General features: G+C 47.9%; 1 protein-coding gene across 1 annotated transcript in view; it reads left to right on the top strand.

Moving 5' to 3' along the window:
• LOC143942756 (uncharacterized) overlaps positions 1-23,260 on the top strand; it is a 156,764-nt gene extending 133,504 nt beyond the window's left edge. The window contains exons 14-16 of the mRNA XM_077464143.1: positions 10,891-10,952; positions 11,992-12,057; positions 22,839-23,260. Of these exons, the coding sequence (XP_077320269.1) occupies positions 10,891-10,925 (35 nt within the window). The 3' untranslated portion in view covers positions 10,926-10,952; positions 11,992-12,057; positions 22,839-23,260. The remainder of the gene's footprint in view (positions 1-10,890; positions 10,953-11,991; positions 12,058-22,838) is intronic.
• Positions 23,261-23,550: the final 290 nt, after the last annotated feature.

The following is a 23,550-nucleotide window of genomic DNA, read 5'->3' as shown; positions in this document are numbered from 1 at the left end:
TCAAGAACATGGGGTGCAAAATGGGCGGGGCTTGCATTACATTGAATGTTTAATACCTCAGAAACCTCGCACAAACGAATGGTATATTTTTATTTAGGTTTTACAAACATGGGGTGCCAACTTCACACAGCTCCAGAGAGAGGGCGGAAATTGACAGATAATAATCTCTCTGCTCTCTTGGCTCCCGGCTCTCCCGTGATGCCCATCGCACTACTGCAGAGAGGGTAGTGGGCCAGATTCCCACCTACCCAAATGCTGGAGTTCCATATCAGAGAAATCCATGCCCAAAGCCTCACTGGCAGCGCTGATTAGAAAAGAGCGGGTAGCAAAGTCACACGAATGTAGGGGCCCCTGCAAGGGTACAAAACAACCCTTCTGCCCCTGCCAAAGCTGTTGGTTTTTGATGTGTGCAACAGAACCTACATGCAGCGCTCAGAGAAGGTAATGTCCTTTTCCCGGACTCCGCCCACCGAGGACATGGATTTCAAAACCAGTTCGCTGATGCGAAAGGCCCCCCGAAAAATGCCCATGAGAAAGCCACTTGGAAGAGGAGGGTCTCGAACAAGGAAAAGAAAATGGACAGCAAGAGGGAAAGGATACCAAAGAGAATAGGGAGGCAAACTGGACGCTGGAAATCGAGGGAATGAGTTGTACATCTCCAACCCCGCAGAACCCAACGGGTGGGAAACATCTTTGTGGTGTCCCCTCACCCAAGGATCTGAAACCAGAACAACAAAGCAGACATGGCCGACTAAACCGTGGAACCAGAAGAACCTTTTTGTAGTAAATAAACAAGGTAAGAAAATAAAGCCACACATCTTTCCTGTAAAGACAGGATGGAAATCTCGCTACACCTGGACCCATTTGTCCCACGCATGACAGTACGACGCCTGCATCCAAGGGGACAGTGACGCCAGTAGGAGATCAAGCAAACTTCGGAAACAAGGTTCCACAAGTAGGCCATACAGGGGAGGCCCTCCAAGGAAGCAGACGGGGCGAGGGCGTGGAAACGATCGAGCTGTGAGAGAGGATCAGCAATATTATTAGCAGTTCCAGGGACATGCCTAGCTCTAAAGCAAACGTTAAACTGAAGGCACTTTAAAACCAAAAAATGCAGCAACGACATGACAGGAGGGGATCTGGCAGACTGTTGACTGACCACCTGCACCACGTTCATGTTATCGGACCAGAAAACCATCTGGTGATTACGCATCTGCTTCCCCCCAACATTTAATGGTGACAATAATCAGAGGATCAGCAATATTATTAGCAGTTCCAGGGACATGCCTAGCTCTAAAGCAAACGTTAAACTGAAGGCACTTTAAAACCAAAAAATGCAGCAACGACATGACAGGAGGGGATCTGGCAGACTGTTGACTGACCACCTGCACCACGTTCATGTTATCGGACCAGAAAACCATCTGGTGATTACGCATCTGCTTCCCCCCAACATTTAATGGTGACAATAATCAGAAAAAGCTCCAGCAGTGTGAGGTTGCCCAAAAGATCCATGCAGGCCCATGAGGCCAGCCAACAAGGGGAGCAGACCGCTCCCCTTGGAAAAAGGCACCGAAACCACAGGAGCCTGCCTCATCAGTGTATAGCTCCAGCTGTAAGTTCGGTACCTCCTCCAGCAACCAACAAGACTGCCCGTTGTAGGACTGGAGAAAGGATAGCCACATCCCCAAGTCATCCCACATGGTGGTGGGGGGGCAGCTACTCCCTTTGTGGCCTATGCAGGCGTCTACAGAAAGCCCCCCCCCATGCAGATGATGCGGCATGCAAAGACCACGTGATCCAGCAAAGACTGAAGTTGTTTTAACTGCAGTTTTTTAGCCCCTTTTGCCAAGCAGCTCAGGGTGAGTAGCCTAGCCAGCTTGTCACTGGGCAGCCAGAAAACCATCTCCATGGTGTTGATTTCAATACCCAAGAAGGCCAGAACCTTCGCAGGGCATTCAGTCTTGTCAGCTGACAGCGGGATAGAAAACCATTTGCTGCTGTCAGCTGGGCCCACAAAGAGGAAGCCATCCAAATGGTGTAATACAGAATGCAAACCAGCTGCCTGGACAACTACCCATTCAAGTAAACTACTGAAAAGTAAAAAAAAAAATAACAAGAAATGGCACAGCCCATGGGAAGGCACATGTCAAAAAAGTAGCTTCCCTGAAAATAGTATCCCAGCAGGTGGACCGGGAAGAGGCGGACTCAATGTCCGCCTTGGCCAGCAAGGCCGAAGGACCAGCCACTCTGATCAAGTGGAGCGCCTTGTCGATGCCATCATTGACCGAGGAGCCAGAAGGATAGGGCAAGTGGTGGATAAGGTGGAATTTTCCCTCAGCCCTTTTGGGGACCACACCGAGGGGGGAAACAACTCAGGTTGTGGAAAGGGGGGGAGATCAAAAGGGCCCGCCATGCGCCCCAAGTCCAATTCCTTCTGGAGATTCTCGGCCACCACAGACTTCAATTGAACGCCCGTTTTCAAATTGGGTGCCATGGTCGGCACATCCGAAGGAGTAAAGGGGATCCAAAAACCACGGTTTAAACCATCCCTTAAGATCAAGGCTTCGCTATGGAGTACCGGTCTAGCCAGGGAAGCTTCTCTGAGACAATCACCGGGGTCCTCCGGTTTAGAAATTTCAGGCTTGGCCCCAGCCGGGAAATAGGTTGTTTTCCCTTTTGGAAGCACCGGCTGGCTGGGTGAGCAGCCCCGCAAAGTAAGCAGTCATGTTTAAAACCGCACACAGTGTACCACTTCAAGTGGCTCTCATTGAATAGCCAGCATAGACCTTTTTTGGGGGCAGCCGATGCTCCGGAGGGATCGCCAAGCTGGGGACTGAAAGGAGGAAGGCCTGTGGGGGCACATGAGCTATAACCACAGGCTACCGTCCGGGCAATCAAAGCGGAACTCCTTACTTGATGACTTTTTTGATGGAACTGCGTGTCGTAGTGGAACCAACACTGGCCCCCATACACTTTGTAGGCACCACAAATGAGATCAAGGTAGCAACAAAGTGGTGCAGCTAACTCCGGAAAATGCTCACAAAGCACTCCCGGCATAAGCACAGAACCCCTGCAGCCAGTTCCCGAATGTCCAAGGAAGCTGCCGCGCAGCAGGCAGGGGCAAGGTCTCATTGGCATGCCCACAATGGGAATCTACCACCCTGCCGGGCGCAGGGAGATGGTGGGGCGAGGCTGTGGCAGCAGGCGTCTGGAAGGAAGCTCCAGCCCAGCCGGGTGCAGGTAGCTGCTGATGGTCAGAGGTCAGTGAGCTGGGTGCAGGGGGATGTGGGAAGGTGGGGATCAGCAGCAGGGGGTGAGCGGCATGGGCAGCTCTAACATCCCTCACCCAGGTGGGTACACTGCAGGGGGTGAGTGTCATGTACATCCCTGCCATCCCCCACCCAGCCGGGTACAGGGGATGGCAGGGATGTACATGCCACAGGGATATGTGGATGCACAGTGGATCTGGCATAGGAAGAGTGGAGAGCATCAAAATTTGACTCTCCAACCCTGCTGGGTGCAAGCAGAGACGCTGGCAGTGACACGCCAGCAGATCCAAGTAGCGTGGAGGAAGAAGGATGTGAGGCCCATGCAGCAGCTCTGGGCTGGCATTCCTGGGGTCTGGTGCCGCGGGACAATCTCCGGGTGGCCCTCCCACCCCCCGGGGGGAACCAAGGACAGCGGTAACCGGCACCCACAAGCAGTGAGCAGGGGCGGGGCACCCACGTGGAGGGACAGTCAGAGGAGCCCGAACGGACCGCCGGAGGACTCTTGGGCTCTGGGAGCGGGCCGGGCAAGAGGAGCCCCGGCCCGGGCTGTGTTCAAATGGTGGGGGGACCCTCCTGGGAGAGTTTCTGCGGCGGGTGGCAGCGGGGGGGGGGGGAGCCAGGATCAGTAGCCACAGCAGCTCCAGGGGGACGTGGGTGGTGGAAGGGGAATAGGAAGGCCTTGAAGGAATGGGGCTCAGACGGGAAGGAGGATGGGTGCGTCTGCTGGCCCTAGCATCCGGGGGCCCCTGTAGGTGGCAGTGGAGGGGGGGACATCTCAAGTGTAAGGAGACAGAAAAGCCATTCAGCCTGACCTTGGAGGGCCAGCTTGTGGACCCTGGCCAACAAAATGTTAGTGTCCATGGCCAGAGGTGCAGTGTCCACAGCAGCTCTTCCAACCGACTCCTCTGAAAGACCCCAGAATTCCCTGGGGCACACGTTCCCTGAGCTCAGGCCCATCACATCCCCATGTTACAACCAACCGTTCCCCTTGACTGGCACCTGGTGCCATTGGGAGTAGAAATTAGCCCCATTATTGGTGTATGTGAGATAAAATAAACCATATGGTTGGTGACTGATATAAAGATGCTCCATATCATTAGTGTCAGTGGTGGCTTTCCTTATCATGGTGTTTTGCCTCTTTATTGAAGCTGCAACTAAACCTCGGCTACAGTGCCAGGCACCCTGCATTCCCTACACTATCACCCCACCGCCACCCCATAATCCGGACACCCTGCAGGACGCCGACCTTTTCAAACCGTGTCCACAATCCCTGGGCTGTCCCGTGTGATCTGGGATGCTTGGCAGCCAACCCATACCGACCAATCACATTTGATGTTACTATAGAGACCTCGGTATGACTTAATTCTATAAGTTTAAGGCCTTTGCTGAGCTCCGGCAGCTTTCCAGTGTGCCAGAGGTGCCAATCCCCTTTAAATACTATGTATTTGATGTGAACCTGTGGGCTCTCCTTTTGAAAAGCCCTGTGTGCTTTGCGTCTTTAGCGCGTTTTGTGAAAAACGCACCAAAAAAATACATCTTCCACTATAGTTGTAGTAGTATACTTGACTACTTGACACTATGTTAACGCAACGAAAAAAAGCAACATGACTTGTTTTTGAGCGTGCTTTTTGAGTCACATATCCATCCCCCCCCACCATGGAGAAAAAAAGCATGAAGAACGCATTATGCGTTTTTTTTTTTGTTTTGTTTTTTTACACAACAGATTAAAAAAAAACGCACTAAAAAGGCAATGTGCGTCTCACAACAGGGCCCCATAACGTACTCTGCATTACTGAATGAAACTATTTGTATAATTTGGTTGCTGAATTTTTACCGGATAAAAAGGACAAACTTTTTTTTTTTTCTTTATTTTCTTCTTTTTTTTTATTTTCTTTTTTCTTCTTTATTTGTTCTTTATTTTTCTATTTAAATTTTTCTTCTTTATTTTTTATTTTGCCTTTTTTTTTTTTTTTTTGCAAAAGCAACACTGAATCTGGGCAATTAGGGGTTAAAGTTGAAGAGGGCATGGCTGTGTCAGCTGACCTTTTCTAGTCCCCCATGCAGTTTGCAGTTTATTTTTTTATCATTTTTACTTTATTTCCTCTTATCTGCAGCTGTCCAGGAACAGCTACAAGTCCCAACTCTGCTTGCAAAAGAAAATAAGAGTTATTTGAACTTATTTGGAGAGTTTGTTAGATTTGTCAGGTATGTGCTGTCACAAATAAAGTTGGAAAAAAAAAATGTCTGCTTTCCATATAAATACGCCCACTTTTGGAGCAGTCTGCCCTGTTCTACAGATGGAGCACATGGCTTGCTGCTGCCATGTTGGTTTGGTAAGTGATGTTTGATATGTTGAGTTAGAAGCTCTGGGTTACATTCATTTTTACTGCACTTTGTTTAAATGTTCCAATCTGAATGTCTAATCTTCCCTATGAATTGTGTTCAAGCCTGAACACAAAGCTGCAGAGCTCAACTCCAGGGGAATCCATGCTAAAATCTACTGCTGATCAATGGGAAGCATGCATTCCTCTTGCCACTGCTGGTGACTAGGAAGCATGCCTCCCCTTTGCCACTGGCGATTGATGGCAAGCATGGCTCTGGCCCTTTGCCACTGGTGATAGATAGATCTGGCACGTGGCTATTGATGGCAAGCATTTCTCTGGCCCTTGGCCGCTGGCTATTCATGGCAAGCATTTCTCTATATGCAGTGGTGAATATAAATAACCAACTATGTAAGGGAGCAAAATATCTAATCCACTCTGAGAATAACAGACAGAAGAGATATACTGTATATATTAGAGGGGATATATACTATTAGAGGAGATATACTGTATATACACTATTGAAGATATACTGTATATTCCATTAGAGGAGAGATATACTGTATATACTATTAGAAGCTATATACACTATTAGAGGGGATATATAGTGTATATACCATTAGAGGGGCTATATATAGTGCATATACCATTAGAGGGGCTATATATAGTGCATATACCATTAGAGGGGCTATATATAGTGCATATACCATTAGAGGGGCTATATGTAGTGCATATACCATTAGAGGGGCTATATGTAGTGCATATACCATTAGAGGGGCTATATGTAGTGCATATACCATTAGAGGGGCTATATGTAGTGCATATACCATTAGAGGGGCTATATGTAGTGCATATACCATTAGAGGGGCTATATGTAGTGCATATACCATTAGAGGGGCTATATGTAGTGCATATACCATTAGAGGGGCTATATGTAGTGCATATACCATTAGAGGGGCTATATGTAGTGCATATACCATTAGAGGGGACATATGTAGTGCATATACCATTAGAGGGGATATATATATATATATATATATATATATATATATATATATATATATATAATTTTGCATATACTACTAAAGGGTCAATCTGGTAAATATCATTAGAGTCATGAACTTTATCCCCATTTTGTTACTGGCTGATTAATCGATTATGAAAATGGTAATTGATTAATTTCATAATCGATTCGTTTCAGCCCTACTATAAACCATGTATGCGTTTTTAGTAGGGCTGCAACGAATGATTATTTTCATAATCGATTAGTTGCCTGATTTTATTTTGATTAATTGGCTAATATGTGAACGTGTCCCATAGGAAACAGCGATAAATGAACTGTAGTGCGTTTCTGCAAAAAAAAAAAGCACCAAAAATGCATTGGTGTGAACCAGGCCTAAGACGATTAGTAGCAGCAGCATGTTTTTTTTTTTTTTTTGTCACGTGTTTAAAAAAAACAAAAAACTAAAATGGAGTCCTCTTTTATAGCAGAAAATCGCTACTATAAGGGGCTCATTTATACTGTAGAACAGTAAAAGTAATATATAGTGAAGTAGGATATATGGGCATTTTAACTAGGGGTCAGACATGAAGGGTGATATAAATCTTTTAGATTAAAGTAGTAGTAAATGCTGATTTTGTGGTTTTTGTTTTGTGATTATAATAATTTTAAATATGCAAAATACTGGTAAAAGTTTACTTTAAATGTCATTGTAATGCCTTCTATTACCTCCAGTCCAGCCTCCATTTTCTCTGGGTATCTTTGTAATTATGTATCATTGTGATTATTATGTTTCTGTTAAAGCAGGGGTAGGCCCTCCAGCTGTTGTGGAACTACATTTCCCATGAGGCATTGCTGGCACTTAAAATGACTCCAAGAGGCATGATGGGACTTGTAGTTCTGCACCAGCTTGAGCGCCCCCAAGTTGCCTCCACTCCACGTTCAAGGAATGTGTTTTATTGGTTATATGTTAATAAATGGCCGCTACAGCCAATTTTCACTCCAGACGTCTGTTCTTGTATGGTTGGATTAAGTGGGGCTGTAGTTGTGGGTAATTCCTCGGAGGGGACGGGAGTGTTTTATGTCTGTTTACTCCAGTCATGGAATATTTTGGTGGATGACCAGTTTGCCGTCATGCTGTTCTTTAACCCCAGACAAGTATGCAGGTTTAGGCATTCCCCCAATGTGGATACTTTTCTGGGGAGGTAAGGGATTTAGGAAGCATCTTTCGGTAGGTCGGTAATGCTAGATTCCTTATTTCTTGGTAGGGTTATGGTATCTTTTTTTGTTTAATCGACTTTGGTGAAATTGACCCCATCGTTCATTTTATGATCTTTTTTTCAAATTCCAGTGGGAGGAAAAAAAGCTCAAAGCAATGTGGAATTTCCTTGGTGGCCCTGCAGCTTCAGCAAATGGTAAGATGAAAAAACACAGGAGGTGGCCAGGTTCTGGGGATCTAGGAGTGAGCTGTTATGGTTCGGTTGGAAGCATCTGGCAGGGATTGAGCTCCCGGGGGTGTGGATGAAGTGCGCGAGCCTTCCCCCCCAAGTTCAAAGTCGGCAGTGTTGCATGCCCTGCCCTGTCACAGCGGAGAACTTGGTTGGCTTTCATTCACATCAGTGTTCAGCATTCCATGAAGGTTACCGGTTCCTAGGAGCTCCTTCTCTGTAAAGAGATGCAGGTGGCGAATTTCACTCTGATCCCACTTGGGGGAAGTCTGCGGAGAGCTTCCCCAACACTGGCCTCTGTGTCGGGCGCATGTTGACCCTTACGAGTCGGGATGTATGCAGGCCACATGCAAATCGGGACGCATGCGGCAACATGCGTGCTGGGACACACGCTGCGCTTGCGTATGAGGTCTCTGCTCACGCTGTCTCTGCTCACGCTGTCTCTGCTCACGCTGTCTCTGCTCACGCTGTCTCTGCTCACGCTGTCTCTGCTCACGCTACTTCTGTTTCTGAGGCCTCTGCGCACTGACCTCCTGTGAAATGCAAATGGCATGTTGCGCGATCAAGCTTACTGTAATAACTTTATAATCTTTTTCAATTTTCTAGCTGGAGGAAAAAAAAAGCCCAAAGCAATACGGAATTTCCTTTGGTGGCCCTGCAGCTTCAGCAAATGGTAAGTTTTTTTATAAACACGGGACGAGTTTATGAACTTTTATCGTTACTTGAGTTTTGAGTTTGGCCACATGGTTTTTGTGGATCGGGGTTGCTAATTTCATTGCTAAACTGAGTTATGAGCCTTTCTCGTGACTCATGGGCTTGGATTTAACCACACGATTTGGTGGTGACCAGGTTCCTGGGGCCTAAGCCCTTGTACACACGGTCCGAGAATCCGTCGGAATGTGTCCTATCGGACCGTGTTGTCGGATAATCCAACTGTGTGTGGTATGCATCGGACTGATTCCGTCGGAATATCCGTCGGACCCAAGTTTCCAACTTGTTGCAAATATTTTCCGACCAACTGGTTCGATCGGACATACTCCGATCATGTGTAGAGAATTTTGATCGGACAAAGTGCCACGCATGCTCCAATCAAATTCCTACATCAAAGCTATTGGCTACTAGCCTGAACGTAGTCCCATCGTAACGAAATTACGTCATCGCGTTCTGAATGATCGGATTTTTCGACAACTTAGTCCGACCGTGTGTATGCAACAGTTTCGGACAAGATCCGACGGGCAAAATCCGATGGACAAGATCCGACGGATTTGGTTGTCGAAATCTCAGACCGTGTGTACAGGGGCTAAGAGGGAGATGTTATTGTTTGGTTGGTAGTGTCTAGCATGGATTAAGCTCGTGTGGGTGGGGTGAGCGAGCCTTCCATGTAATTCCCTGTTGACAGTGCTGCTTGCCCTGTCACGCTGGAAAACTTGGTTAGCGCCTTCGTTCACATTTCACTGTTTTGGTGGATGACCAGTTTGCCGTCATGCTGTTCTTTAACCCCAGACAAGTATGTAGGTTTAGGCATTCCCCAAATACGGATACTTTTCTGGGGAGGTAAGGGATTTAGGAAGCATCTTTCGGTAGGTCGGTAATGCTAGATTCCTTATTTCTTGGTAGGGTTATGGTATCTATTTTGGTTTATTCGACTTTGGTGGAATTGACCCCATCGTTCATTTTATGATCTTTTTTTCAATTTCCAGTGGGAGGAAAAAAAGCTCAAAGCAATGTGGAATTTCCTTGGTGGCCCTGCAGCTTCAGCAAATGGTAAGATGAAAAAACACAGGAGGTGGCCAGGTTCTGGGGATCTAGGAGTGAGCTGTTATGGTTCGGTTGGAAGCATCTGGCAGGGATTGAGCTCCCGGGGGTGTGGATGAGGTGCGCGAGCCTTCCCCCCCAAGTTCAGTGTCGACAGTGGGGCAAGCTCTGTCACAGCGGGGAACTTGGTTGGCTTTCATTCACATCAGTGTTCAGCATTCCATGAAGGTTACCGGTTCCTAGGAGCTCCTTCTCTGTAAAGAGATGCAGGTGGCGAATTTCACTCTGATCCCACTTGGGGGAAGTCTGCGGAGAGCTTCCCCAACACTGGCCTCTGTGTCGGGCGCATGTTGACCCTTACGAGTCGGGATGTATGCAGGCCACATGCAAATCGGGACGCATGCGGCAACATGCGTGCTGGGACACACGCTGCGCCTGCGTATGAGGTCTCTGCTCACGCTGTCTCTGCTCACGCTGTCTCTGCTCACGCTGTCTCTGCTCACGCTGTCTCTGCTCACGCTACTTCTGTTTCTGAGGCCTCTGCGCACTGACCTCCTGTGAAATGCAAATGGCATGTTGCGCGATCAAGCTTACTGTAATAATTTTATGATCTTTTTCAATTTTCTAGCTGGAGGAAAAAAAAAAGCCCAAAGCAATACGGAATTTCCTTTGGTGGCCCTGCAGCTTCAGCAAATGGTAAGTTTTTTTATAAACACGGGACGAGTTTATGAACTTTTATCGTTACTTGAGTTTTGAGTTTGGCCACATGGTTTTTGTGGACCAGAGTTGCTAATTTCATTGCTAAACTGAGTTATGAGCCTTTCTCGTGACTCATGGGCTTGGATTTAACCACGCGATCTGGTGGTGACCAGGTTCCTGGTGCCTAAGAGTGAGATGTTATGGTTCGGTTGGTAGTGTCTGGCATGGATTGAGCTCCTGGGGGTGTGGATGAGGTGCGCGAGCCTTCCCCCTAGTTCAGTGTTGAACCAGTATTGCTAATGTATTTAATATTGATCTGATAAACCCCTTCTTTTTTCTATACAAAATCAACCGCTTATGTTTTCATGTGATCCTAAGGCTTACGTTTTATATTGTAGCTGGCGAGATGCCCACCAAGGCTGAATTATGGTAACACGATGCTGTCAGAGTAAACTGAGAGGTATGTATCAAATTAAATGTGTGACCACTGTGGCTGGACAGAAGTCGGTTTTCCCGGCTCGATAAGTGCTGCAGAGGCAGTAGGATTCAAATCTGATTTGTATACTTTGTGGCTGGGTTCACACGATCTCGGCGTTGGACATCCGCGTGCGATTTCGCACTGTATTGCTGTGCAGATCACATATGATGTCTGTGCGATGTGAATTCAACCATACAGATTATATATGGCTGAATTTGCATCGCATTTGGATCGAAAGGGTGCAGGACCCTTTTTTGCTCCGCACTGGAATTGAATCGGATCAAATGCGATCCGATTCCTGCACCATTTCACAGCGCGTACTGACAACCGAACTGGGGGTGTCATTAAAGTGGAAGTAAACTCCCCTATGGTTTTCAGCCAAGGAAGCTGCCTTCTTTGCCTCTGTTTTAATCTTCAACTGCTATGGTGCTGCACATGTGATTTGTTATGACACCAGCCATTGGATGGTTTGATAGTTTGGCTGAGAGCACAGCCAATGTGCAGTTGGCGTTCCCGGCATGCTTTTTTTTTATTTTTTTAACTGTTTAAATCCATGAGTTTACTTCCACTTTAACTTTGTATTGACACCCACAGAGGTTCGCAGAGGGAATTGTGACCTGCCTGTGAGACATGCGATGGGGGAACTCGCACAAGAATCACGCTGTTCGCATCGCATTGTGTGAACCTAGCCTCACAGCAAGGGAGTCTCCCTGCTGTCAAAATAAAATGAGCGGGGAGGCTTCCCGCATTTGGATGGAGGAATCTGATTTTTTATTTTTTATTTTTTTTCATTTAACCCACTGGTTAAACGTAAACTGACTCCTGCTTTAACGGCTCTAGAGATTCAGGGCTAAGTGACCCTGGAACACATTGAAGCCAGGTTTAACCATACAGCAAGCATTTTGGGTTCACAGTGAAAGTCTGTATTGCATGACATGGTTTAGATTGGACCTCAGATTTCATTATCTCTGAATACATAGGCATGACTCCATTGTAAAAAAATTTTCTTTTCCATGACTAGTTGGAAGGCCATGAACAGTCAAAGCAAGATGAAATCCCTTTTCTGCTCCTGCAGTACTGGCAAATGGTAGGTAGCATGGCTTGGGTTAGCCACACAATTTTGTGGACCCAAAAATGAATGTACTTGGTTACGCAGGATTAGGAAGTAGAGCGAGAATCTAGAGCTCAATCATCTGTCTGAGTTGTGAGTTTTTCATCATAACTCATTGCTTGGGTTTAACCACTCAATGTTGTGGACCCAAAAATGAATGTACTTGGTTACGCAGGATTAGGAAGTAGAGCGAGAATCTAGAGCTCAATCATCTGTCTGAGTTGTGAGTTTTTCATCATAACTCATTGCTTGGGTTTAACCACTCAATGTTGTGGACCCAGAAATGAATGTACTTGGTTACGCAGGATTAGGAAGTAGAGCGAGAATCTAGAGCTCAATCATCTGTCTGAGTTGTGAGTTTTTCATCATAACTCATTGCTTGGGTTTAACCACTCAATGTTGTGTAGTGATGGCCGAACGGTTCGCCCGGCGGTCGTTTCGCGGCGAATTTCCGACTTTCGCCGTCCGCGGGTTCGAACGCCTTTTTCCGTCGTTCGCCCCGGCGGACTTACGTGTTTAATGTATACAAGAACTTTAACCTTTCGTGACACGTTTATCATGTGTTACAGGACAACCAATTGAGACATGACAGCTCATGGACACTTGGACATTCCCCCTAACCTATAAATACACCCGATCCGGTGGCCATTTTACATTCTTTCTTCTGTCACTGTAGGGAAAGGATCCTGTGTGGAGTAGGGACAGAGAAAACGCTAGCTATTTGGTACACAAAAGTTCTTTTCAGGACTGGTATAGGTGTTAGGTCAGCAGCCTGAGTTTCTTTTGTCAGTTTAGATAAAGGGACAGAGCGCTGTATGCTGCTATTTTAGGGACAGCTCAGCCAGATTAGTCTTTCTTCATCATCATCATCATCATCATCATTAGCTGTTACTATCAGGTCCACAAAAGAGCTGTTCCAGCTAATCGTTCCAGCCTACTCTTTTTTGCCAATTTGTATAGGGACAGGCAGGAAGCAGTGTGTCAGGCAGTGAGGATAATTTTAAAGACTTGCTGTTACTATTAGTTCCACAAAGGTTCTTTTCAGGACTGGTATCAGTGGTACGGTAATAGGCTTGTACACGTATAATATTCTTTCTTCCAAATATAGAAAGAATATTATACTTGACTGCTGCCCTTCTGCTGCAGTCTGCTAATCATTCACAACTCACTTGTTCCACAAAGCTCTTTATCAGGACTGGTAACTTGGTCTGTCTAGGGTGCTACGGTACATAGGCTTGGGTGCGGTACAGTCTGCTGTTCTGTAAGGACCGCTATCGGTCCACAATACATAGGGTTGCCGTGCACTACTGCTGACCGCTGCCCTATACTGCAGCAGTCCTTCATTGGTATAGGGACTGACGTACAGTCTGCTAATCACTAACACACAACCTGCTTGGTCCACAAAAGTTCTTATAAGGACTGGTAACTTGGTATAGGGTGCTACGGTACATAGGCCTGAGTGCGTTACAGTCTGCTGTTCTGTAAGGACCGCTATCGGTCCACAATACATAGGGTTGCCGTGCACTACTGCTGACCGCTGCCCTATACTGCAGCAGTCCTTCATTGGTATAGGGACTGACGTACAGTCTGCTAATCACTAACACACAACCTGCTTGTTCCACAAAAGTTCTTATAAGGACTGGTAACTTGGTATAGGGTGCTACGGTACATAGGCTTGAGTGCGGTACAGTCTGCTGTTCTGTAAGGACCGCTATCGGTCCACAATAGATAGGGTTGACGTGCACCACTGCTGACCGCTGCCCTATACTGCAGCAGTCCTTCAGCGGTATAGGGACTGACGTACAGTCTGCTAAACACTAATACACAACCTGCTTGGTCCACAAAAGTTCTTATAAGGACTGGTAACTTGGTATAGGGTGCTACGGTACATAGGCTTGAGTGCGGTACAGTCTGCTGTTCTGTAAGGACCGCTATCGGTCCACAATAGATAGGGTTGACGTGCACCACTGCTGACCGCTGCCCTATACTGCAGCAGTCCTTCAGCGGTATAGGGACTGACGCACAGTCTGCTAAACACTAACACACAACCTGCTTGGTCCACAAAAGTTTTTATAAGGACTGGTAACTTGGTATAGGGTGCTACGGTACATAGGCCTGAGTGCGTTACAGTCTGCTGTTCTGTAAGGACCGCTATCGGTCCACAATACATAGGGTTGCCGTGCACTACTGCTGACCGCTGCCCTATACTGCAGCAGTCCTTCATTGGTATAGGGACTGACGTACAGTCTGCTAATCACTAACACACAACCTGCTTGGTCCACAAAAGTTCTTATAAGGACTGGTAACTTGGTATAGGGTGCTACGGTACATAGGCCTGAGTGCGTTACAGTCTGCTGTTCTGTAAGGACCGCTATCGGTCCACAATACATAGGGTTGCCGTGCACTACTGCTGACCGCTGCCCTATACTGCAGCAGTCCTTCAGCGGTATAGGGACTGACGCACAGTCTGCTAAACACTAACACACAACCTGCTTGGTCCACAAAAGTTCTTATAAGGACTGGTAACTTGGTATAGGGTGCTACGGTACATAGGCCTGAGTGCAGTACAGTCTGCTGTTCTGTAAGGACCGCTATCGGTCCACAATACATAGGGTTGCCGTGCACTACTGCTGACCGCTGCCCTATACTGCAGCAGTCCTTCATTGGTATAGGGACTGACGTACAGTCTGCTAATCACTAACACACAACCTGCTTGTTCCACAAAAGTTCTTATAAGGACTGGTAACTTGGTATAGGGTGCTACGGTACATAGGCTTGAGTGCGGTACAGTCTGCTGTTCTGTAAGGACCGCTATCGGTCCACAATAGATAGGGTTGACGTGCACCACTGCTGACCGCTGCCCTATACTGCAGCAGTCCTTCAGCGGTATAGGGACTGACGTACAGTCTGCTAAACACTAATACACAACCTGCTTGGTCCACAAAAGTTCTTATAAGGACTGGTAACTTGGTATAGGGTGCTACGGTACATAGGCTTGAGTGCGGTACAGTCTGCTGTTCTGTAAGGACCGCTATCGGTCCACAATAGATAGGGTTGACGTGCACCACTGCTGACCGCTGCCCTATACTGCAGCAGTCCTTCAGCGGTATAGGGACTGACGCACAGTCTGCTAAACACTAACACACAACCTGCTTGGTCCACAAAAGTTTTTATAAGGACTGGTAACTTGGTATAGGGTGCTACGGTACATAGGCCTGAGTGCGTTACAGTCTGCTGTTCTGTAAGGACCGCTATCGGTCCACAATACATAGGGTTGCCGTGCACTACTGCTGACCGCTGCCCTATACTGCAGCAGTCCTTCATTGGTATAGGGACTGACGTACAGTCTGCTAATCACTAACACACAACCTGCTTGGTCCACAAAAGTTCTTATAAGGACTGGTAACTTGGTATAGGGTGCTACGGTACATAGGCCTGAGTGCGTTACAGTCTGCTGTTCTGTAAGGACCGCTATCGGTCCACAATACATAGGGTTGCCGTGCACTACTGCTGACCGCTGCCCTATACTGCAGCAGTCCTTCAGCGGTATAGGGACTGACGCACAGTCTGCTAAACACTAACACACAACCTGCTTGGTCCACAAAAGTTCTTATAAGGACTGGTAACTTGGTATAGGGTGCTACGGTACATAGGCTTGAGTGCGGTACAGTCTGCTGTTCTGTAAGGACCGCTATCGGTCCACAATAGATAGGGTTGACGTGCACCACTGCTGACCGCTGCCCTATACTGCAGCAGTCCTTCAGCGGTATAGGGACTGACGTACAGTCTGCTAAACACTAATACACAACCTGCTTGGTCCACAAAAGTTCTTATAAGGACTGGTAACTTGGTATAGGGTGCTACGGTACATAGGCTTGAGTGCGGTACAGTCTGCTGTTCTGTAAGGACCGCTATAGGTCCACAATAGATAGGGTTGACGTGCACCACTGCTGACCGCTCACCTATACTGCAGCAGTCCTTCAGCGGTATAGGGACTAAGAGTTTTGTCACAGGGTCATTTAAAAAATGACATGCAGAGGAAGAGGCAGGCCCTTCCGCAGGGGTGGTAGGGGTAGGGCAGGAGCAACAGGCTTGAGCCAAAGTGGGAAGTTGCAGAAGGTGCGTTCAATTACTTTAAAGGATGCACCAGACTTGGTTGAGTGGCTCGCTCAGCCTTACTCTTCTGCACCCTCCTCATCCTCTCGATCTGCACCCTCTTCTTCACTCTCTGCTATGTGCACCCCCAAAGACACTACCACCAACAACACGACCACCACCACCACCACCACATACCTTCCGCTTGAGTCACTGGAATTATTTTCCGATCCATATCAAGAGGACATTTCTGATGCGCAGCCACTCTTGGTATTGGATCAGGAAGAGGAGGTAGCAACAAGCGCTACTCAGCAGTCTGACGCCAGTACCCAGATCAGCCCAAGGAGGAGGTTGGTCCCCGGTGTTGCTGCCTACTCTACTTATAGCGGTGGGGAAGGTGACGTTGATGATGACGTGTCTAGTGATGTCACGTGGGTGCCCACAAGAGAGGAAGAGGAGGGGAGTTCAGAGGGAGATATGGACCAGCAGATAGGGAGGAGAAGCAGCAATGACTTACATTGCACAGCAGGGACAAAGCAGACTGCAAATGTATCAGGAGCGAGTCATCGACCATGTACGGTCACATCTGGCGCTCCCAGGACACCGGCACATGGCTCCGCAGTGTGGGCTTTTTTTAACGTGTCCGCTGCTGACAATAGCGTTGCCATCTGCAATCTTTGCAGTCAACGCGTTAGTCGCGGTAAGCCCAATACTCACCTAGGGACGACCGCCTTAAGAAGGCACATGAGCAGCCATCACCGAGCCCAGTGGGAGCAACGGAACACACAAAGCCACACTGCAGGCTCTCACCGTCCAGCCTCGTCTTCTACTTCTCCTTCTCCTCTCTCCTCACAATTGTCCTCCACTCCACCTTCCATCACGCCAAGCTCACATTTTTCTGCAAAAAGGCAGGCTTCCGTGGGCCTAATGTTTGAGCGTAAAAAAATGATGACGCCGGATAACCCTCTTGCCCAACGGTTGGCGGCTGGCTTGTCAGAACTCATAGCCCGCCAACTACTGCCATATAAACTGGTGGACTCGGAGGCCTTTCGCAAATTTGTGGCCATTGGAACACCACAATGGAAGGTCCCAGGAAGGAAGTATTTCTCAGAGAAGGGCATCCCAGAGCTATATGGCCATGTTCAGCGGCAAGTGAATGTATCTCTGGCACACAGTGTCGGTGCCAAGATACATCTGACCACAGACACGTGGTCTAGCAAACACGGGCAGGGAAGGTATATCAGTTTTACTGCCCACTGGGTGAACCTTCTGACGGCCGTCAAGCATGTAACCCGTGGCACCCGTGTAGATTTGGTTTTACCGCCACGGATTGCATGCAGGCCTGACTCTTCTTCTCCTCCTCCTACTCCATCCTCCTCCCTCTCCTCCTCAGCTGCCTCCTCCTTTTCCGCTGCTAGCGTCTCTTCCACTGCACCGCCCAAGCTCCCCAGAACCTATTCCACATGCCAGGTGAGACGTTGCCATGCCGTGCTGCGTCTGTTGTGCCTGGAAGCAAAGAGCCACACTGGCCCGGCACTCCTTTCAGCTTTGCGTTCACAGGCAGATGAGTGGCTAACACCGCTCAATTTGACAGTTGGTAAAGTGGTGTGTGACAACGGTGCCAATCTGCTTAGCGCATTGAAACAGGGCAAAATCACGCACGTGCCGTGCATGGCACACGTCTTAAACTTGGTCGTGCAGCGATTCCTTGTCAAATACCCTGGGGTCCAGGACATCTTGCGGCAGGCAAGGAAAATCTCGGCCCATTTCAGAAGATCTTACACGGCCATGGCTCGCCTTGCTGACATTCAGCGGCGACACCATCTGCCGGTCAGACGTCTTATTTGCGATTGCCCGACGCGATGGAACTCAACCTTCTATATGCTTGATAGGCTGCTCCAGCAGAAACGTGCAGTTAACGTCTACCTGTATGAACTCTGCGAAAGAAACGGTTCTGGGGAGCTGGGTTTTTTTTCACCGCGCCAGTGGCTGCTCATGCGCGACACATGCAGACTTCTGCGGCCATTTGAGGAGATCACCAAACTGGTCAGTCGCAGCCATGGCGCCATCAGTGACATGGTACCTTATGCCTTCTTTCTGGAGCGTGCATTGCGTCGTGTCATTGATCAGGCTGTGGAGGAGCAGGAGCGGGAAGATGAGGAAGTCGCAATGCTGGATGAATTCCCAGGGGGGGCTACTCTATCTGAGACAAGTCAACAACAGGAGTCTGATGAGGAGTCAGAGGAGGATGGTGCCGGGGCGGATGAGCAGGAGCAAGAAGAGCATGCTTTAAACCTTTCTGGGATCCCTGTTGTGCGAGGATGGGGAGAGGAGAATGAAGAGGACGACATTATCCTGGATGATGAGCAGGAGCCAGGCCACCACACCGCTTCCACTTTAGTGCAAATGGGGGCCTTCATGCTCCAGTGTTTTAATAGGGACCCCCGTATAAAAAGCATGAGGGTCAAGGACCAGTACTGGGTGGCAACGTACTTAGACCCCCGGTACAAACACAAAATGGCGGAAATGTTACCGCCGTCGCAGAGGGCTGTCAGAATGCAGCACTTCCAGGCCTTGCTTCGAGAAATGCTGCATTCTGCTTTTGCGTGCGCTGGCAGAGGAGCAATTCCCACTCCCAGAGAAGGATTTGCGGGTACCAATCCAACAGCGCCTGCAAGAAGAGGCCGGTTTGAAGATGTGTTGGTGACTTCGGATATGAGGTCATTCTTTCAGCCGACCCATCGACAGGTGTCATCCGGATCCAGCATCAGGGAACGCCTAGACCGTCAGGTGTCCGACTACATTGGGTTAACGGCCGATGTGGACGCTCTGAGGAGTGATGAACCCCTAGACTACTGGGTGGGCAGGCTTGACCTCTGGCCAGAGCTTGCCCAATTTGCAATCGAACTGTTGGCTTGCCCCTCATCCAGTGTCCTGTCCGAAAGGACGTTCAGCGCAGCAGGGGGGATTGTGACCGATAAGCGTACTCGCCTAGCTCACCACAGTGTTAACTACCTCACATTTCTAAAAATGAATGAGGCATGGATCTCGGAGGAATTCAACACATGTGATCAGTAGACCATGTATATGTCTATAAACAATTTTTGGAATCAAGCACACAGACCTTCTTAATTCATTTGGCTCACTTCCCTGACCCAAAAAAGCACACCGTACTATATGCCCCTACCCTCCTCTTTGAAGAGGTTGAGCGGTGTCATATTTCTACTGGGGCTGCTTATTATGAGGGGTTCCCACCATCCCTGTGCTGTGCTGACTTCCTCCTGGGTGTTCTTATTATGAGGGGCTCCCACCATCCCTGTGCTGTGCTGACTTCCTCCTGGGGGTTCTTATTATGAGGGGATCACACCATCCCTGTGCTGTGCTGACTTCCTCCTGGGGCTGCTTACGGTGCTGCTGTCAGCGCTGTATGTCACGGAGCTGCTGTCAGCGCTGTATGTCACGGAGCTGCTGTCAGCGCTGTATGTCACGGAGCTGCTGTCAGCGCTGTATGTCACGGAGCTGCTGTCAGCGCTGTATGTCACGGAGCTGCTGTCAGCGCTGTATGTCACGGAGCTGCTGTCAGCGCTGTATGTCACGGAGCTGCTGTCAGCGCTGTATGTCACGGAGCTGCTGTCAGCGCTGTATGTCACGGAGCTGCTGTCAGCGCTGTATGTCACGGAGCTGCTGTCAGCGCTGTATGTCACGGTGCTGCTGTCAGCGCTGTATGTCACGGAGCTGCTGTCAGCGCTGTATGTCACGGAGCTGCTGTCAGTGCTGTATGTCACGGAGCTGCTGTCAGCGCTGTATGTCACGGAGCTGCTGTCAGCGCTGTATGTCACGGAGCTGCTGTCAGCGCTGTATGTCACGGTGCTGCTGTCAGCGCTGTATGTCACGGAGCTGCTGTCAGCGCTGTATGTCACGGAGCTGCTGTCAGCGCTGTATGTCACGGAGCTGCTGTCAGCGCTGTATGTCACGGAGCTGCTGTCAGCGCTGTATGTCACGGAGCTGCTGTCAGCGCTGTATGTCACGGAGCTGCTGTCAGCGCTGTATGTCACGGAGCTGCTGTCAGCGCTGTATGTCACGGAGCTGCTGTCAGCGCTGTATGTCACGGAGCTGCTGTCAGCGCTGTATGTCACGGAGCTGCTGTCAGCGCTGTATGTCACGGAGCTGCTGTCAGCGCTGTATGTCACGGAGCTGCTGTCAGCGCTGTATGTCACGGAGCTGCTGTCAGCGCTGTATGTCACGGAGCTGCTGTCAGCGCTGTATGTCACGGTGCTGCTGTCAGCGCTGTATGTCACGGAGCTGCTGTCAGCGCTGTATGTCACGGAGCTGCTGTCAGCGCTGTATGTCACGGAGCTGCTGTCAGCGCTGTATGTCACGGTGCTGCTGTCAGCGCTGTATGTCACGGAGCTGCTGTCAGCGCTGTATGTCACGGAGCTGCTGTCAGCGCTGTATGTCACGGAGCTGCTGTCAGCGCTGTATGTCACGGAGCTGCTGTCAGCGCTGTATGTCACGGAGCTGCTGTCAGCGCTGTATGTCACGGTGCTGATGTCAGTGCTCTGTATTACGGTGCTGCTGTCAGTGCTCTGTATCTCCTGCACCCTCTTGTTTGCCTACCCTGGTCCCTGACCTTCCCTCTCCTCCATTGCCTTCATTAGCTCCATAGTCCTGAATTGTCAGAACAATTTCCCAAATAAAAAAAAAATGCTTGTAGTTATCGATCCCAAATTCACCTCATACATGTATTATGCTATTGTCCAGGTGGTGGGACTACGTGCTACCCCCTAATAATTACCCCGTGGCCGCAAATTCGACCTAAAGGTTTGCGAAATTCGCCTCCCATTGAAGTCAATGGAGCCCGCGGCGAACGGTCGTTTTCGCGAACGTTTGTGTCCGTTCGCGTTTCGCGTTCGCGAAACGTCCCGTCGGAAGTTCGTCCATCACTAATGTTGTGGACCCAGAAATGAATGTACTTGGTTACGCAGGATTAGGAAGTAGAGCGAGAATCTAGAGCTCAATCATCTGTCTGAGTTGTGAGTTTTTCATCATAACTCATTGCTTGGGTTTAACCACTCAATGTTGTGGACCCAAAAATGAATGTACTTGGTTACGCAGGATTAGGAAGTAGAGCGAGAATCTAGAGCTCAATCATCTGTCTGAGTTGTGAGTTTTTCATCATAACTCATTGCTTGGGTTTAACCACTCAATGTTGTGGACCCAAAAATGAATGTACTACTTTGTTACACTGAGTTAGGAAGGAGATAGCCAAGTAGGATAGGTCTAAAGCAGAGTTATGAGCTTTCATCCTAACTTGCTGCATGGGTTTAGCCACTCAGTTTTTTTGTGGACCCAAAGCTTTATATTGGCTTATACTATTTTAGCCACTATAGTCTATGGCTGAGTTTATGAATTTTATTGGGAAAGTCTACAGGGAGCTCCCCGCTCTCTGTAAGTCTCTGCGGGTGCATTGAATTTTATCATAGCTCTTAAGTTTTGGGCTCAGAGGTTCTTGTTCAGTCTGAAGTCTCTTCCTCCTTGGGTTGTGGGTTATTGGGGCGTTAAGGAGCTTTGATGGAGCAGGGCAGGGCATTGCAACACTGCTTCACCCGAGTCTCTGCCTCATTCACTCACAGCTTGTGCTTTACCCTGAAGGTCATCGGTTTCAAGGATTTGGTTTCTGCAGGGCTGAGCAAGAATGTTAATCTGATCCCTTTGGGAAAAGTATACAGGGAGTCAATATATTCTATGGCTGAGTTTATGAATTTTATTGGGAAAGTCTACAGGGAGCCCCCGCTCTCTGCAAGTAAAGGGTCAGCTGTTGCAAGACGGTCTTAAATTTTTACTGTGAGCTGTAGTTGGGCATCTGGACTGGTTGCCAGGCTGTTCTGTAGTGGCAGCTTTGGGGACTGGGTCAATCTCAGTCTTTGCTGGATTGGGGGAGGAGTGCCCACTCCTTCGAGAAGGCCGAGGCTAGTTTGTATTCAGTCTCCTTGTCTGCTGCTCTAGTGCATCCTGGCAGTTAGTCTAGAAGTTTAACTATGGCTTACAGTGGGAATGGCGGATTCTCTTTTATAACTGTTCATCCTTTCTTCCTGGGAATACGGAGTGGTGTTCTTTGGAATGGTTCTTTGTTTTTCTTGGTTGGAGTATGAGGGCACTATATTACAGTCAACAAACACTTCAGCCAGGCCAAAATCAACGCTCCCTATTCTTGGGTCAGGCTTAAGATATGGAGTCAGGATGCCTTGTCCCCTTAAGGGGATAAGGTATGACACATGTCGTTCCCACACTAATAGGTTTAATCTTCCAGAATTTAATTTATTGGAATAAGTCTGCAAGTTCACACCGGATGTATTGGTGTCAGGAAGCTAGTTGTTAGTTTGGACAGGGTATAACCTCATTTTAATGTCCACCTTGGAGGAGAGTAGAATGTAGTTGCAAATGATTTCCCTTTTGATTGCGGGCTTTGTGGTCCCAACAGAGCAGAGTTTATGGGCAATACATATGCACTTGAGGCCCTCGGTGTCAAAGTTGACCACCACTTCGTTAATGGTCTCCACAGTGCCCCTCCTAAATCACACAATTTAGCTGCCAATGTGGAAATGGGCTTTAAGGATTGCTTATCAATGTCTCATATCTAACCCTTTATCCTCTTTTTTTAGCTCCTGCCTACGTTTCAATGAGTTTGCTTAACTGAACTTCTAGCAGTGTTGGTGTGCCAGCAAGGTCGAAGAAAAGCAATCAACCTAAAGATGTCTTCATTGATTTTTACCGGACTTCCTTCCCAATTTTTCGATTTGTGTGCATGAAGATGTAGCCTCTTTCTGATCACTTTAATGACTGTCCTCTACTATTTATAATATGGAATCATAAACACGATATAAAGAGTAAACCGCGCTATTCAAAAAAGTTTAAAAAATATAAAATTCCCTACAAGCAGCAACCCTAATTGTAATACTCCGATAATAGACTGAATAGGTGAAAAAAGTGAGCTGCGCTTAAAAAAAACTCTAATCAAAAAAAAAATTCTAATCACAAGGAAAAATAGTGACAAAAAGGGATACAAACAATTAGCTTGAAAAATTTAAGAAAATAAATTAAATTAGTGGGTAATATCTTTTAAACATACAAGTGACAAAAAATGTAATCAGTGCCCATAATATAGTTAGCATAAATTACATATCCCTTATATATAAATCACATAAATTGTCAGTATTAAAGAAAATAAACCGACACACCACCAATTAGTTGTAATAAATGAACATAAAAAATTTTTAGAGAAAAAAATCAGAGTCCCAGAAATAATATCCAAAGGATAGTGTTGATTCTTCCAAAGTGAAAATATGGAATTGACACCCACAATACTCTGTGTTA

Source organism: Lithobates pipiens, unplaced genomic scaffold, assembly GCF_037356315.1.
Source record: "Lithobates pipiens isolate NorthernLeopardFrog02 unplaced genomic scaffold, aLitPip1_a1.2 Scaffold_30, whole genome shotgun sequence".
In the NCBI taxonomy this organism is placed as follows: Eukaryota; Metazoa; Chordata; class Amphibia; order Anura; family Ranidae; genus Lithobates; species Lithobates pipiens.
Note: the sequence above shows the minus strand (reverse complement) of the source record. Positions and strands in the feature narration are given on the sequence as shown.